An 18825-nucleotide genomic window follows, 5' to 3' on the forward strand; every position below is an offset into this window, starting at 1 on the left:
AGATCACAGACAAGCTACACAATAACGCATTCATTAGATGAACTGCATTAGATTATGAATGCGATATTGTGTAGCTTGTCATGGTTAGTGTTTTTTTTATGCCGTTTATGGGGTTGGAAATTGAATGTTAAAGAAATTACATTTTTGGAATTTCTGTGGTCTAATGTGATATTGATGTTCATGTTCTTGTTCATGATGAAATTTTATTTTATTGCTGTGATTAATTTATTGCTAATAATATGACCCGTTGAATTCATTTGGGAGCGATGATTGATGAATGTATTTTTAGTCCAGTGCCTGTATATAAGATTAGTATTAACCAAGTTCAGAGGCTGTCATATGTAGCTGAGCTTACTATGTTGTGTATTTTCAAAAGTTTCAGTATGAAAAATAACTTTTATATTGAATCAATGTATTTAATGCATTTAAAAAAATATATATATATATAAAAAACTCATGGATTTATTGCATTTTGGGGAAAAAAATAATAACATTATATAATAAATCTTTGAAAATCAAAATCTGGATTTAAATTTTTTTATATTATTGTAAAGATGCCATATGATATACAATATATGTATGTGTGTGTCTGTATGTGTATTGTTGGCAGAATTTGGCCCTCTAATTGAGGAACGCTGATGTAGAACGTAAGCATAGTGTAAGCATAAGCTGAGAACTAGTTTCTATACTAGTTTCACAAGAACCAAGTTTTGTTCCCAGCAAAGGAAAAGAGAAACATTTCCTCTTGACTTATATTGAAATTGTCTGTTTTGTACTTTTTGCTTTCTCTTCTCCACTTCTGTGTCTGTCACTTCTCACAAATGCTTACATTATGCCTACATCCAACTTCATCCGGTGAAATCCCACTCTATTGTGGACATGCTTACGATAGTTATCAGAAACTAGAGATTACGGTTCATAGAGTTTTAAATGTAGATTATTATTATTTATTTTTTTTTTTTTTTTTTTTTGCAACGATTTGCTTCAGAAGACCTTATTAACCCCAGAGCCATGTGGAGTACTTTTCATGATGGATGGAAGCACTTTTTTGGTCTTCAAAATCTCAGACCCCATTCACTGCCATTATAAAGCTTGGAAGAGCCAGGACAATTTTTAACTAAAATTGTATTTGTCTGAAATAAGTCATATACACCTAGGATGGCGTGAGGATGAATAAATCATGAGGTGATTTTAATTTTTGGGTGAATAATACAGGCCATAAAACAGCATACATACAGTGCTTTCATTAACATGTCAGACAAAACAATTTACAGTGCATATGCAAAGAGATATGTGGTTAATATAAACTGTGCAACACCCCAAGTGAAACATAAGCGTAAGTAAGCACTAATTTCCCAGGGAAAGTGTGATTTTATAAAGCTGTTGTTGTGAAACTATCATCTGTGTACCTGAGAATAAATACACTCCTCCTGAGGCCGTGTGTGAGTGCTTGAGTGGTTTAGAGTGAACATCACCTCACCGTACTGAACCTCTTCCTCCTTCCTTTTCTTCTGCATTTGGATTTCAATGTATTCCACATCAGCAGTCGGGAGTGATTCTGCATAGAAAGAAGAAATGATGATGGGGAAGACATTACCGGACGTCTCTACACACACTGAATAGCTGTTCTTTACTACTAGTCTGCAAACTGGTAACTGATAAATGGAGCGTTCAAGAGCTCTCAGAATAGACCAAAATATCTTAATTTGTGTTCCCAAGATGAACAGGGGTCTTACGGGTTTGAAACGACTTGAAGGGGAGTTATTAATGACAGAATTTTCATTTTTGGGTGAACTATCCTTTTAAGTAGCAAACAATAAATGTGAAAACCAAGTTGGCATGTAAACCAAGATGACGGCGCGTCCACAAGCAGCGGCTTCTCTCTGTCCCGACAGAACGGTGTTTTCGTGTTTTTTGTCTTGTGAGTCGCAGTGTCTTTGTACGTCGTCGTCGCGTCTACCTGTCTGTAAGCGCAAATACAGTCGCGAGTTTCTGCTCGATGACGGCAGAACCGCATTTTTAAAGTTAAACTCCGCGTACGCGGAACAGCTGCGGGATCTTGGTCTGCTACGGAGGCCTTCACCATCACCGACCCCCACTACTGCATCTCGCCCACAGCGGAGGCGCCACAAGCGGTGTGAGAGGAAGCAGAAGAGGGGTAAGTGCGGAGGTATCCGGGCTAGGCTAACGGCTAACCCACACAAGCCATCTATCCCCACCCTCGTACTGGCTAATGTAGGACAATAAACTGGACTACATTCGATTACTACGCTCAACTCAGAGGACTGTAAGAGACTGTTGTGTTTTTGTGTTCATGGAAACATGGCTCAGCAACAGGGTTCCAGACAGCGCAATTCAGCTCAACCAGCTAGCCTGCTATCAAGCGGACAGAGCTCTCGTCGCGGGAGGAAAAACCCACGGCGGCGAGCTTTGTGTTTACATCAATGACGCGTGGTGCCACGATACTGTTGTGATCTGCAAACACTGCTCACCCCTGGTGGCGTTTATGATTATTAAGTGCCGGCCGTTCTATCTGCCGAGGGAATATACTGCTATACTGCTCATTTCGGTGTACATTCCCCCGTTCAACATCATCAGCAACAGGAACGACGCACTACATGAACTGTACCAGCACATCAGTGAGCAGTAGACAGCACACCCCGATGCTTTTCTTATAGCTGGGGATTTCAACCATGCTGACCTAAAGAGTGTGTTTCCAAAAATACACCAACACATTAACTTTCCAACACGAGGTAATAACATTTTGGACTTTGTTTACACCACACAGAGAGGAGCTTACAAAGCCCTCCCCCTCCCCCACCTCGGAGCCTCAGACCACATCACTGTCATGCTAATGCCTGCATACAGACCACTCATTAAAGTCGCAAAACCAGTTTACAAACAGATTAAAGTGTGGCCAGAAGGATCATCAGAGGTTCTTAAAGACTGCCTCAACACAACTGACTGGGATATGTTTAAGCAAGCTGCCACATGCAATAACACCACTGACCTCCAGGAGTACTCAGAGACTGTCACTGCCAACATCAACAAGTGTATTGATGATGTAACGGTCACAAAAACCATCACTGTCCGGGCCAACCAGAAGCCATGGATGACAGGGCAGGTCTACAGACTCCTGAAGACACGGAACGCTGCCTTCAGAGCTGGAGATGAGGTGGGCCTGAGAACAAATAGGGCCAACCTGTCCCGTGGCATCAGAGAGGCTAAGAGACAGCACTCCAGGAGGATAGCTCATCAATTCAGCGACAGCAGAGACACTAGGAACCTGTGGCAGGGGATACAGACCATTACGGACTACAAGCCCCCACCACGGACCTGTGACAACAACATCTCTCTGCTGAACGAGCTGAACACCTTCTTCGCTTGCTTTGAGCAACAAAACAGCACCACTGCACAGAAGACTCCACCTCCTCCCGGCGACCAGGTGATGATGCTGACCTCAGACAGCATGAGGAGATCCTTCAGCGGGATCAATGCACGCAAAGCTCCGGGTCCTGACAACATCCCTGGGCGTGTACTGAAAGACTGTGCAGCAGAACTCACTGATGTCTTCACAGACATTTTCAACATCTCACTGAGTCAGGCTGTTGTTCCCACATATTTCAAAACTACCACCATCATTCCAGTTCCGAAGAAGCCATCTCCATCCTGCTTCAATGACTACCGTCCTGTTGCACTTACCCCCATCCTCATGAAGTGCTTTGAACGGCTAGTCATGCACCACATCAAGTCTGCCCTCCCCCCTCCCTGGACCCCTTCCAGTTTGCATATCGGTCCAACCGGTCGACCAATGATGCCATCGCCACTACCCTCCACTCAGCACTCACACATCTGGACAAAAAGGACTCATATGTCAGAATACTGTTCATAGACTTCAGTTCAGCATTCAACACAATCATCCCTCAACAGCTCATTTAACATTAGAAGAACAATAGAAGCAGTCAGGTCAACAAGAGAACAACAACAGTATACAAGTGCCATGACAAGTCTCAGTTAGTCTAGTATAGAACGCATAGGCAGGGTTTTTTTTTTTTTTTTTTTTATAAAATGAAAAGACAAGTAAAGGAAAAGTGCTAGTGTTAGTTGGTTAAGTGCAGGCGAAAAAGATGAGTTTTTAGATGTTTCTTGAAAATAAGTAAAGACTCAGCTGTACGAATTGAGATTGGGAGGTCATTCCACCAGCTGGGCACAGTCCAGGAAAAGGTCCGTGAGAGTGATTTTGAACTTCTTTGGGATGGTACCACAAGGCATTGTTCACTTGCAGAGCACAAACTTCTGGAGGGCACATAAGATTTAACCAATGAGTTTAGGTAAGTTGGTGCCGTGCCAGTGGTCGTCTTGTAGGCTAGCATCAGTACCTTGAATTTGATGCGAGCAGCTACTGGTAGCCAGTGTAACCTGATGAGGAGAGGAGTAACGTGAGCTTTTTTTGGCTCATTGAAGACAACCCTCGCTGCTGCATTCTGGATCAATTGCAGAGGCTTGACAGTACATGCAGGAAGGCCCGCCAGGAGAGCATTACAATAGTCCAGTCTGGAGAGAACAAGAGCTTGGACAAGAAGTTGGGTTGCTTGCTCTGACAGGAAGGGTCTAATCTTCCTAATGTTGTATAAGGCAAACCTGCAGGACCGGGTAGTTGTAGCAATGTGGTCTGTGAAGCTTAACTGATGATCCATCACAACTCCTAGGTTTCTAGCTGTCCTCGAAGGAGTAATGGTTGATGAGCCCAGCTCTATAGAGAAGTTGTGATGAAGCAATGGATTAGCTGGAATCACCAGGAGTTCTGTCTTCGTAAGGTTAAGCTGAAGGTGATGGTCATTCATCCAGCTAGAGATGTCACTCAGACAGGCTGAAATGCGAGCAGCTACCGTCGGGTCATCTGGTTGGAATGAGAAGTAGAGTTGGGTGTCATCAGCGTAGCAGTGATAAGAATAGCCATGCTTCTGAATGACAGATCCTAATGATGTCATGTAGATGGAGAAGAGAAGTGGTCCAAGTACTGAGCCTTGAGGAACCCCAGTAGCAAGGTGGTGTGACTTTGAAACCCCTCCCCTCCAAGACACACTGAAGGATCTGTCAGAGAGGTAGGACTTAACCCACAGGAGTGCTGTTTTTAGAGATGCCCATCTTTCTGAGGGTGGACAGGAGAATCTGGTGATTAACAGTGTCAAAAGCAGCAGAAAGGTCCAGTAAGATGAGTACCGAGGATTTTGAAGCTGCTCTTGCTAGTCGCAGGGCTTCAGTAACCGAGAGCAGAGCAGTCTCAGTTGAGTGGCCACCTTTGAAGCCAGATTGGTTGCTGTCCAGGAGGTTGTTCTGTACAAGGAACATAGAAAACTGGTTGAACACAGCTCGCTCAAGTGTCTTTGCAATGAATGGAAGAAGGGATACCGGTCTGTAGTTTTCAAGAAGCGCTGGATTTAGAGATGGTTTCTTGAGCAGTGGGCTTACCCGAGCCTGCTTGAATGCTGAGGGAAATGTTCCAGAGTGAAGAGAGGAGTTGATACGTGAGTAAGCGAAGGTATGACTGAAGAAGAGATCGCTTGAAGGAGGTGAGTGGGGATCGGATCAAGTGGACAAGTAGTAGGATGATTGGACAGGAGAAGTTTGGAGACGTCCATCTCTGAGAGTGGGAAGAAGTAGGAGAAAGAGTGTGCGTCGGTCATTGTGAAGTTGTCCTCAGTCTGCGGTGTGGAGAATTGGTCACTGATGGATCCAGTCTTATTTGTGAAGAAAACTGCAAAGTCATCCGCTGTAAGAGTCGATGGAGGAGGTGGTGGCGGCGGATTAAGAAGAGAAGAGAAAGTCTTGAAGAGTGTCCGAGCGTCACAACAGCTTTTAATTTTGTTGTGGTAGTAGGATGTTTTAGCCGTGAAGACATTTGCAGAGAAGGAAGAGAGGAGAGACTGATACACACTGAGGTCGGTAGAGTTTCTTGATTTCTGCCATTTCCTCTCTGCAGCCCTGAGTTTAGAGCGATGTTCACAGAGAACCTCGGACAGCCAGGGGGCAGATGGTGAGCTGCCTGGCCAAGTGGTGCAGTGACAACAATCTCTCTCTGAATGTGGAGAAGACAAAGGAGATTGTTGTAGACTTCAGGAGAGCACACACTCAGCACATTCCTCTAACCATCAACTGTGGAGAGAGTGATGGTCACCAAGTTCCTGGGTGTGCACATCACAGAGGACCTCTCCTGGACTGAAAAACCCGCAGCACTGGCCATGAAATCACAACAGCGTCTCTACTTCCTCCGCAAACTGAGGAGAGCCAGAGCCCCGGCCCCCATCATGTACACCTTCTACAGAGGCACCATCAAGAGCATCCTGACGAGCTGCATCACTGTGTGGTATGGCGCCTGCAACGCGTCCCCCCCCCCCCACACACACACACACACTAATTATATGATAGCATGCACTAGTCACTTTGTGCAGCATTGGTCTGCTCACTACATCATTCGGCATGGAACTGACGTCATTCCACTACCTCATCAGTCAGTTAAATAAAATAACTGCTCTTGAGCCCTTTGTCACTTGTCACTTTAATCAGACTTAATAAGATATTTTTAATAAGGGATTTTTTTTGCACTAAAAATCTTTTATCTGCACTGTTGTTCACTTCATTGATTTGCACTATATCTGTCATTTGCCTTGCGCTCCTTTTTTTTTTACATTCCCTTATTGTATAGTTGTATCTACATTTTATATTTGATCTAGATTTTTTAGGCTTTAATGTTAATGTTATCTGTATGCACCGGGGTCTGAAAGTAACGCAATTTCGATTCTCTGTATGTATGTACTGTACATGTGGAAATTGACAATAAAGCAGACTTGAACTTGAACTTGAAAAATATTCAATCTAGTTGCAAGTTAAACTAGTGATGGGAAGATCTCTAGTTCATTCATGTTAAAAAAGAGAAGTATTTCATTCATTTAAACATTTAAAATAATTAAAAAAGATCAAGTGGATCCTGTTCACTTCAGCCGTTTGTTTCCAGTTCAGCCATCCTTTAAGTTTGAAGGCATGTTCTATTGAAAGGGCATTTATGTGTGCAAGACATGAATTTAATGGTATTTATTTACAGAGGTGTATTAAGTGAATGAATGTTACAAAGTGAAGTAAACTTCAACAAATGTTGATGCTCAGGGAGAAGAGAACAGTGAACACTGTGTAGGGACCATGTCAATCAAGAAAGACATGCACAAATATGCAGAGAGAAGGGTCTTGAGGACTGGAATTGAAAACCACTCATCTAAACCACTAAACCTTTGTTTCAAATGCTATCATTTTCTCACAAGACTTTATAAATATGTGAAGTCATAAACGTTCACGGTTTATGACCCAAGACCAAAAACTTTACTGATGTATAGAAACATCAGGCTGATGGTAAACAAAACTCCCCTAGTATTCATATAATAATATAATTTCATGTATAAAATACAATTGAACAATTAATGTAAAAACAATAAATAGAACAAGTTGCATATTTAGTGTTGAATGTTTGAGCGTGACCGAAAGACTTAAATTGCAGAGTTAAATAATCATCTCATAGAAACATTTAACGACGACACTTTCTCTGAGTCAGTTCTCTATTTTTGTAAAAGGGAAAAAGCTGTTTGCATTAGTGACTAGTTCACATTGAACGTTGGATGGGTGCGGTCTGACTGATTCTGAGAAAAAGAATCGACTCCAAAAGAGTCAAAAACACACCATTTTGAATTTGCAAAAATTAAGACAGGCGCAACCAGGAAATCTAGTTAAACTACTCATCTTTTCTTTTAGAGTGTAAATGTGTCTCAATCTCAGGCTTTTGTTAGCAATGAGTGATCGTGACTGTGTGACCTTGAGTCTTAGGAAGTGTCATCTCTAATTCATCGACTCCGACTAATAAACCACATGATGATGGTTTTGTGTTGTTTTAAAGAGTCAAGTAGATCTCAGAGCTTCACTGAGTTTCTTACCTGTTTTCACTCTTTCACTCTTGTCCTTATGAGAGATATCAGCGTATATGACATCCACACTGCCAGCAGTGGCTGATGGGAAAATATTGACATGAGCAACAGATAAAATATGATCTAATATTTCAGTCATGAACATATTGGCTTCAAAACTAGATTTATAACAGAAAATCCTCAGACCATGTTGGTTAAAACTGTTTTCCCCCACATATCGAACTGCATGTCACATATCAAGAAGTGAGATCATCTTTGCCAAAATATGAGTAAATTCTGAGTAAACTGCACATAAAAGGTACTTTCTCAAATATTCCCAAATGCCTTTTAGCTATACTTCATAGTTAATTAATTAGTTACAAGGCTTTAAGGTATGCCTTTTACAATTGACCATTTATTTTCATATATAACTAAATGGTTACTAATGTAACTGGTTTTATGATTTTATATTATTATTATATTTTTTTAATTACATATTAACAGTGTTATCAAAACGCAGTGTCAAATAAATACTAAACATTTGGGTATTTTTTGCATTTTTCCCATATTGCCTTAATTTTTTTCAAACCAACTAACATTGTGAACATACAAGACTTTTGTAAATCTAAAGAGCTTTTTGAACATTTTACAAAAAAATTATTCTGGTCATGCAACACTGCCATTCACACTGTGATCATGAGTATGTGGCCAAAAAAAAGTAATTGTCTAAAATCTAAAAATATTTATTTATATTCATGAGGTTTGAAGAACAGTATTGTTTCAAAAAACTTTCTGCCATTTTACACCAATTTGCATTGGTGTAATTCGCAGAATTTTTTGTTTATTCTTTTTGCCTTTGGTGCAACTGTCTTTAAAACTGTCATAACATTTAACATATAAGCCACAAATCTTCTCAAGTTTTGAAGGCATATTAATCAATGTTTTTGGCTCTTTAAATGCTGCTTGCATCAAAAAGTACTACATTTGAACCTGTATCAGTTAGTATATGAACTACAGATTCAAAATAAACTGACCTGGTGTCGACTTGACCTGTTTTTTCTTGTAAATGAGATATAAGGTGATGAACAGCAGAATCAGGATCAGCGCAACACAGCCCAAAGCAATCAGAGAAAAACTTAAGACTATAGAAGAAAGAAACACGATGTTATTTAAATCAAACTCTAAAACTACTTTTGAAAAGTTCCTTTATGCCAACAGCAACAGGAATAACAACTCCATGCAATTTGTAGCATAGCATAATAGTCAATGAAACATTTAACTACGGAATAGCCTGCAGATCTCTCAAAGACATCATTAGCTTTATTTGTAATTTGCCGTATTAGCTGTTGCACAGTACACAAACATTGATAAAGGTAATACTACATGAGTGAGATTCATGCAGCTGATGAAACCATTTTTACTGTGGAGGTCACAGATGCAGTAGTTGGTCCTGTAATAAAACATCGTTGCAGAATTACCTGTTTTCTCTCTCAATATAAACGATTAATAGAATCAATTTGTCTGAACCTCATGAAACCTGTCTAGGACATGCCCAGGTCACATTTCAGTTCAAAATCTGTTCTAACAGTAATTAGTAATATTTTGCAATCATGTTCCACCGAATGTGTTTAGGGGCAATAAACCATTTTGCACATAAGATGAAAAAATAAAATAAGGGGGAAAAATATTAAGTATCCCTGTAAATAATTGCAATTACAAAAAAGTAAATTCTAGAAATTTAGTATAAAGAAACTTTAGGGAGTAGAAATGCTTATAATTTCATGCAAAATATAATTTATTTTGCTTTTAGGATGATCAATGAATCAACGAAAAAGTAAAGAGTCTTAGAGGAGATAAAACATCACAGTCCATCAAAATACACATCAGAGACATTGTACTCTAGCATAAGAGGATTTTGTGGTGAAATGTGACTTGGACATGTTCTTGACAGGTTTCCGGAGAATCGCACATCTACATCACTCTTGTTGCTGTCGCTGTGTTTTTTATAAATATGTGGACATTCACTGAAAGCTCACCAGGACAGGGTTTGAGTCTAACGTTCTTCTGTCCGTGACTGACGTGGTTCTTCACACTGCAGGTGATGTTTCCATCAGTTCTCTCATTCAGATCAAAGCTGGAGCCTCCATCCATCAGAGGATCTCCATTCAGAGTCCAGCTGTAGAGGAGCTGATCGCCCTCAGAGGAGCAGGACGCCCTCATCACCCCACTGGAGGAGCAGCTGATGGACACTTCCACTGAGCCAATAGGAGCTGGAGGGAGGGACACGTGACAGTCACATGACAAACACAGAATGTAGTTCTTCTGCACTACTCAGACTATAAATGGAGTATATCGTATGTTTCCTGTCTGCTACAGGAATAAAAAGCTTCACAGAGATTCAACTGGTTCATCTGTATGAGAGTGAAATCTTTGGAGAACGTGAGATTGTAATGTATCTGAAGAGAGAGTTTCTGTACCTTCAACATTTACTTGAAGATCTTTAGATGTGACTGTGCCGTCTGAGCGAGAGAAACTTACTGTGTAATTCCCTGAATCTGCTCTGATCACACGGTTTATTATCAGAGTCCCATTAATGACTGTAACAGGTCTGTTACTATAAAGATCACAAACTCTCATCGTGTCATTCTTTACTCTACAAACTGGATCAGTTGTTCTGTTGTAGTTTATATTCTTTTGTATCGTCGTGTCATATTCACAAGTGTTCTGCACCATCAGCAGATTGAGTTTGTGTCCCAGAGCTGCGTAACAGATATCAGACTGATTAAACCTGCAGAACTGATCCAGACCTGAAGAAGAAAACACACACACACACACACACTGATCAGTGTGTATAAATATCTCTACCATTATGATATAAAATCAGACAGAAATTTACAGAATCAAAGTTCAACAGAAAAAAAAACATCTGACAGACTCTTGATTTGATTTCACTCATCTGATCTCAGGTCAGCTAAAATAATCCGTTATAGAAAAACTATTTTCTGTGAAGAAAGTGTGATTTGTGTCTCTCCTTCTGAATTACTCAACAAGCTCATATTACTTCACAGATTTATGTGAAAGTTTAGTCTGTAATAAAAACAACTGCTACGATAAAACAATTAAATTTAAAACACTGTATGTCAAAATTCATAAAGCTAATCTAAATGTTGGTTTTATTAAAATAAACTATCATGCTTTCACTTTCTGCAAACACTTCACACATTTTAATGTGCTATTCTGATAATGCAGAACATTGTGACTTTGTCCTGCACATTAACATGTGACAACACTCACTTTATTAATAATGTCTAAACCTTTCTGATATCATTTTTAATGGACAGATATTCTTTGATGAATCCTCCATATAATGCAAAAATATTGTATAAAATAATAAATACATTTACACACTCTCTCGCATTTTCAAACACTCCAAACTGTTAAGAAGCTCCGAAAACACCTTGACTAGATCACTGTAGACTCTTAATATAATATTACAACAGAAATGATTCTCATCAGAGGTTCACCTGACTGAAGAGCATCAGAACAGAGTTTGATGTGAAAGGGACTCACATGCAGCAGTCTGCAGCAGCAGCATCAGTCCAAAGATCAGCATCATTTCTCTAAAGTCCAGTATCCAGAAGAGCCCAGTCCCAGCTTCAGATCATAACACGAGCGTCTGGACTTCTGTCTGTCTCTGTTCTGGATCTCAAGAAGTGTCTTCACAGTGAGACTAAGACTAGACTGACACATGAGGAAATCTCTGACCACTTCACTGAGAGGAAGAGCAAGTTTCCTCTGATGGGGGAAGGCAGATGACGTTACATCTAAAACAAGAGACTGAAACTCATAAGAGAAAAAAAGAGAAAACATTTTCATGCAAAAAAAAAATAATCTTGTTTTAGAAGGAACAAGTGGGATGGAGTTGATTCATGTAAATTACTTGACATTCTCCTGCAAATCAAATAAATCAGTATCTGTAATGTATTGATAAAATGCTCTGGACAGTTTTATTCAGAGTAAAGCAGAATCTGGTCTACATGTGAGTGTTGTGCAGGCTGTTTGTAATATCTTCCTCTCATTGAGTGTGTGATGGTTTTGTAGCGTTTGACCCGGATCCAGTCAGTTCATGTGTGATTGAAGAGAGGATTCTGACCTTCAGGTCATCTGGGCTGTGTTCCACTCCACTTTTAGACACGCACTCGAGAACTTCCCTAAGCACTTCCCCTCGGGGGAATCCCCACTGCCATTTTGAAGTGCGTTTCTCTTCACGAAAAGGACGAGATAAGTTTATATGGACAGACCCTTGACCCCTTGATTCTGACAGAGGGAGTGAGCCTGCTACATATGTACACCTCAGGCCACTCCATAGACCACAATGTAACACAGATTAAAGCACGGGCCCAGGGCACTAGACCAGAGAGGGGCCCAGCCGAAATACTGCTCCTCCAGGAACATGATTTCAACCGGGCCCCCTCAGGATTTATGACCAAAAGACCAAAAATGGCTGAATAATATATTTTTTTACAATTATATTTGATACGATTAGAACGTTCAGTGCTGCACAGTATCCTCTGCCAGATTCAAATTCATGCTTTGTCTGGCGCTGAGCCAGACGCGTTTTTACAGTGCTGTGCATCTAAATTAACGAAAAATAAAGCCTCAACAAGTGTTGACATTTCCCAACATCATAGCAGTAATGACTTTATAAAGTACTTTACTTCTAAAATACTAAAATACTATTAGAGATAAAATTGCAACCATTCAGCCGTCAGCTGCAGTATTGCATCAGACAATGCACTATAGACCCCCTGAGGAACAGTTCCACTAATTCTCTACTATTGGAGAGGAAGAATTGTATAAACTTGTTAAATCATCTAAACCAACAACATGTATGTTAGACCCTATACCATCTAAACTCCTAAAAGAGGTGCTTCCAGAAGTCATAGATCCTCTTCTGACTATTATTAATTCCTCATTGTCATTAGGATATGTCCCCAAAACCTTCAAACTGGCTGTTATTAAGCCTCTCATCAAAAAACCACAACTTGACCCCAAAGAACTAGTTAATTATAGACCAATCTCGAATCTCCCTTTTCTGTCCAAGATACTAGATACTGGTCTCCTCACAATTATATTCCTTCTTAGAGAAAAATTGTATATGTCAGGATTCCCAGTCAGGATTTAGACCGTATCACAGTACTGAGACTGCTCTCATTAGAGTTACAAATGAACTGCTCTTATCATCTGATCGTGGGTGTATCTCTCTATTAGTTTTATTTGATCTTAGTGCTGGACACAATTGACCACAACATTCTTTTGCATAGACTTGAACACTTAGTTGACATTAATGGAAGTGGTTTAAATCGTACTTATATGACCGCCATCAGTTCGTAGCAGTGAAGGAAGAGGTATCATATCGATCACAAGTGCAGTATGGAGTATCTCAAGGCAGGGGCGCTGCACAAGATCCCGGGCCCTATGCATAGGCAGTTCTAATGGGCCCCCCTCCCCTTGAAAATATATATTCCAGACTTTTCAAGGGCTCTCTCTTCCTTTGGGGCCCTGGTAATCAGTACTGGTTTTACCCCCGGTCCAGCGCCCCTGCCTCAAGGCTCAGTACTAGGGCCGCTACTCTTCATGCTTTATATGTTACCCTTGGGAGATATCATCAGGAAACATGGTGTTAGCTTTCACTGTTATGCTGATGATACTCAGCTATATATTTCTTCGCGGCCCGGTGAAACATACCAATTTGAAAACCTAATGGAATGCATAGTCGATATAAAAAACTGGATGACGAGTATTTTTTTTACTGCTAAATTCTGAAAAAACGTAAAAAAAAATTATAGGACCTAAAAACTCTGCATGTAATAACCTAGAACACTGTCTAAATCTTGATGGTTGCTCTGTCAACTATTCGTCATCTGTTAGAAACCTAGGTGTGCTATTTGATCGCAATCTTTCCTTAGAAAGCCACATTTCTAGCATTGGTAAAACTGCATTTTCCATCTCAAAATTATATCTGAATTACGGCCTATGCTCTTAATGTCAAATGCAGAAATGTTAATCCATGCATTTATGACCTCAAGGTTCGATTATTGTAATGCTTTATTGGGTGGTTGTTCTGCACACTTAGTAAACAAACTACAGCTAGTCCAAAATGCAGCAGCAAGAGTTCTTACTAGAACCAGGAAGTATGACCATATTAGCCCGGTCCTGTCAACACTGCACTGGCTCCCTATCAAGCATCGCATAGATTTAAAAATATTGCTTATTACTTATAAAGCCCTAAATGGTTTAGCACCTCAGTATTTGAATGAGCTCCTTTTACATTATAATCCTCTACGTCCACTACGTTCTCAAAACTCAGGCAATTTGATAATACCTAGAATATCAAAATCAACTGCGGGCGGCAGATCCTTTTCCTATTTGGTGCCTAAACTCTGGAATAACCTACCTAACATTGTTCGGGAGGCAGACACACTCTTGCAGTTTAAATCTAGATTAAAGACCCATCTCTTTAACCTGGCATACACATAACATACTAATATGCTTTTATTATCCAAATCCGTTAAAGGATTTTTAGGCTGCATTAATTAGGTAAACCGGAACCGGAAACACTTCCCATAACACCCTATGTACTTGCTACATCATTAGAAGAATGACATCTACGCTAATATTTGTCTGTTTCTCTCTTATTCCGAGGTCACCGTGGCCACCAGATCCAGTCTGTATCCAGATCAGAGGGTCACTGCAGTCACCCGGATCCAGTACGTATCCAGACCAGATGGTGGATCAGCACCTAGAAAGGACCTCTACATCCCTGAAAGACAGCGGAGACCAGGACAACTAGAGCCCCAGATACAGATCCCCTGTAAAGACCTTGTCTCAGAGGAGCACCAGGACAAGACCACAGGAAACAGATGATTCTTCTGCACAATCTGACTTTGCTGCAGTCTGGAATTGAACTACTGGTTTCGTCTGGTCAGAGGAGACTGGCCCCCCAACTGAGCCTGGCTTCTCCCAAGGTTTTTTTCTCCATTATGTCACCGATGGATGGATGATATCGTTGACTTGATTGCAAATAAATGCACAGACACTATTTAAACTGAACAGAGATGACATCACTGAATTCAATGATGAACTGCCTTTAACTGTCATTTTGCATTATTGACACTGTTTTCCTAATGAATGTTGTTCAGTTGCTTTGACGCAATGTATTTTGTTTAAAGCGCTATATAAATAAAGGTGACTTGACTTGACTATAACCAATCACACAGGATTCTGTTGAGCTTATGAATGCATTGGCCAATCAGAGACATTCAGATGAGTCATCACTGAAAAGCCTGTGTTTTGTTCAGTGTGCGCTCGCTGACTGAACGCTGCTCTCTGGCGAATTAATTCTCTCATCATAAACAAAGTGCAGATGTGTGTACATAAATATTATATACATTTCGCAGTATAAACAGCTTCAGTGATTATAATGGGAGTTGTTTAGAGTGCTTGAACTCTGTCTAGACTTAAGTTAATATTCTTTGATAATGTAAATATTATTTGCTGTCTTTATGTAGCAATGAAAGTGTTATAATTAGTAACTTACAATGTATTTTTTAAGTTCACATTAAGTATAAAGTCAGTCATATTAAAAATATTAAAAGACATGGCACCTATATCTAGTACGAGTTAAAAGACGGGTTTAATGCATAGGCTAGGGTGAAGTCAGCTAAAATGGGCCATTTTTGGTAAATGATTTATAATACCATCAAATAAGCTATGCATGAGATCTAATGATGTTTTTTTTCAATTAGCGATGGTCTGTTAAATATATATATAGGCCTATTTATATTTTAAATGTGAAAAAGTATAATTATGACAGTTAGAGTACCAGAAGTTACCTTCTTGAGCCTAGGCAACATTCAGGTAAAATGGGCCAACTGTTCAGTTAAAATGGGCCAGGTAATTTCGGCTGAAATAACTGTATTTTTAATAGTAAATTGACACTTTTGTCTTTAGTGTGCCATTGCAACAACACCATGAATGTATTTCATTTAATAGAAAGTTGAACCAATATTTCATTAAACAATTAAAATTAAAAATGAACAAATCATGTTGTATAGGTGTGTGTTTCAGTGCATTGGTGTCTTTTGTGTGCATGTAAGTGTGTATGCTTCTCAAATATTTGTTGAATGTTTTGTCAAATATTAGGACATATTTGACAAAAACAAACAAACAAACACTATTTAATATTTCCTATACTGTAGGTCTTAACATTGCACCTATTCAGGCCAGTTAAAATCAATGTTTCCTTTTTAAATTAAACATATTTATTTGAAAGAGCATGTCAAAACCTTGTTCATAAACCTTTGCTTTGTTGGTAAGCTTACTCGCAATTGCTTTAGTATTCTCTGATTAGTAATTAATGAAATTTACTGTCAGGCTCACTTACCTTACAATTTCTCTGACAATGTATTCATGTAACACTCTGCCCTCAAAAAACTATAAATTATTTTTACATTTCAGCAAGTGTTGAAGCTTCAATGCAAGGTCAGTTATTATGATTGGCTGTAACAATTTAAAGGGATATGAGGCTACAACTTTGTTTGTCCCATTTTACCCGATGACCCATTTTAGCTTATTTCACCTAGTTAATAGATTGCACTAATATTAGACTACTTTTCCCACAGCCCGTTAAAGATACACTAACAAGATCTATAAAGGTGCAAAATGTATTTACTTATATATAAGATTCATGATATTTTATGATAGAGTTAACAAGTCGGGAAGTTTTCGAATTAAAAAGGAACGAAATTTCAGCCGAGGTGGTCCTTTAATCGGTCTGCGCGCGGAGCCCCGCTGTGTCATGATCAAAGTCCCCGGATGTGTTCTTCCGAATGTAATGCAGGGCGCAGCTGAGACTCATTTGTTTGTAGCTGCGAGCTGCTCATGTAGAGAGCGACACCTGCAGGAGGAAACCATAACTACAGCTGAACTCTTTCCATCGAGCTCTGCTTTCATTTCATTCACCTCATGCTTTAAAATAAACTTACACGGATATATTTTAACTTATTTATAAGATACATAACGGGTGTTATGTTATTTAACAAAAATGAATGATTTTGTGACTGCAAAAAATAATAATAATTTCAAAGTTTTATTTTAATCTTACTCAGAAAGCAGAATAAATACAGCATTGAACGTCAATGACACAAAGATCTTATGAAAAATATAAATGAAAGAAAAATATATGAATTTGGTTAAACAGGTTAAAAAACTGCACATGCAAGCAAAAGTTTAAAAACAGAAAACACCAGACACCCAAAAACTGACACACAGATGATGGTCAAACAGATAAAACTTAAAAAGAGAGACACTGTATATAATATAAATCAACCAAAACCAACGGAATAAAGTATAAGAGCAAGAGCAGGAATGTGAAATAAACTCATTTCTAGCAGATGGAAAATAAACTCACAGAATGACTTCACAATCTGCCAGATCTGATTTAGAGAAAGAAATATCATGCATGAACAGGAGAGGTTTCAAGTAATGGTATAAAATACTGCTAGTTCATTCAAAGCATAAAGACAAATTAATAAATAAGCAACAAAACTGTTACCAAGAATAAAAACAAAAAAAAACTATAATTAAAAAATTTTGTTTTGAAAAATCTAATCACAGAAAAACTAAACCTGTAGAAAAGGTCTCCTGGTTTATTCTGTAGATCTCCTGCCGTGAAAGCTGGATTCATGTGAGCATCTGTGACATTATGAAGTCATTTCTCATAGATGTGATGATCTGCTGCTGGTCTCATGAATCTTCTGCTTCATGTCGTTCTCTAAATCTTCTAATTCTCAGTTTCTGATCTTCCTGATTCTTTCCTAATAGCATCACATGATCATCACCTTCACACTCTTAATATTTGCATGTCAAATCCATGATGGTGATAATAAATGTCTCTCACCTGATGTGTGTCTCATGTAAATGTGAAACCCTCCTAACAAACCCAAAAGAACCATCAGCTGAAAACACCAGACCAGCACAAACACAGACACTGAAAACACTGAAAAACAACAATCAGTCAGACATCAGAAACCATCCTTCATGTTTCCTTAAGTGTGTTTAGTTAAGCTCGAATCACATTCAGATGTCTTTGTTCTTTTGGTCACTGCAGAGGTCAGACTAGAGGTCACAGATGCAGTAGTGGGTCCTGTACTAAAACATCAGTGCAGAATAACCTGCTTTCTCTCTAAACCACATCAACACAATTCACTGTTGTGGTCATGAAACTAATGACACTTTTCAAGAATTAGAAATGACTGTTTTGCATCATTGGTGTCACTGTGTTTTTTATAAATATGTGAACATTCATTGAAAGCTCACCAGGACAGGGTTTGAGTCTAACGTTCTTCTGTCCGTGACTGACGTGGTTCTTCACACTGCAGGTGATGTTTCCATCAGTTCTCGCATTCAGATCAAAGCTGGAGCCTCCATCCATCAGAGGATCTCCATTCAGAGTCCAGCTGTAGAGGAGCTGATCGCCCTCAGAGGAGCAGGACGCCCTCATCACCCCACTGGAGGAACAGCTGATGGACACTTCCACTGAGCCAATAGGAGCTGGAGGGAGGGACACGTGACAGTCACACAACCATTTCTCAACTGAGTCAATGTCAAGACATTTCTAAACCAAATGTGCTGCTGAGGTGAAAGCTGGACTGAACTAAACATGCAGCATAGGTTAGTCATGTGACAACAGTGTATTAAATGACTGTTTAAATTATTAAACTGTTTTTAGATTATTTTAAAACAGCAGGCAGTGTACAGTTATTTAAGAATGAGCTGCATGAATAAAAACCTTCTCAGAGTTTCAACTGGTTCA

The 18825-nt window shown here is 39.4% G+C and overlaps 1 protein-coding gene across 1 annotated transcript; it reads right to left on the bottom strand.

Moving 5' to 3' along the window:
* Positions 1–1237: 1237 nt before the first annotated feature.
* LOC132109915 (hepatic and glial cell adhesion molecule-like) lies at positions 1238–18424 on the bottom strand. Its single transcript, XM_059516367.1, has 6 exons — positions 18330–18424; positions 10427–10756; positions 9986–10219; positions 8984–9091; positions 7980–8051; positions 1238–1558 (listed from the first exon to the last, which is right to left on the bottom strand). The coding sequence occupies exons 2-6, from the start codon at positions 10680–10682 to the stop codon at positions 1398–1400; spliced, it is 831 nt and encodes a 276-aa protein (XP_059372350.1). The 5' UTR covers positions 10683–10756; positions 18330–18424; the 3' UTR covers positions 1238–1397.
* Positions 18425–18825: the final 401 nt, after the last annotated feature.

The sequence above is a fragment of the Carassius carassius genome, chromosome 29 (genome assembly GCF_963082965.1).
Source record: "Carassius carassius chromosome 29, fCarCar2.1, whole genome shotgun sequence".
Classification (NCBI taxonomy): domain Eukaryota; kingdom Metazoa; phylum Chordata; class Actinopteri; order Cypriniformes; family Cyprinidae; genus Carassius; species Carassius carassius.

What these genes read in the sequence shown, in the direction of transcription:
- LOC132109915 (XM_059516367.1), bottom strand. Translation starts at nt 10,682, where the DNA reads ATGGTGCAGAACACTTGTGAATATGACACGACGATACAAAAGAATATA. An exon ending in ACAGGTCAAGTCGACACCAG is followed by an intron (nt 8,052 to 8,983) that starts GTCAGTTTATTT and finishes TTTTCCCATCAG; the next exon opens with CCACTGCTGGCAGTGTGGAT. An exon ending in GAGTGAAAGAGTGAAAACAG is followed by an intron (nt 1,559 to 7,979) that starts GTAAGAAACTCA and finishes CTTTCTATGCAG; the next exon opens with AATCACTCCCGACTGCTGAT.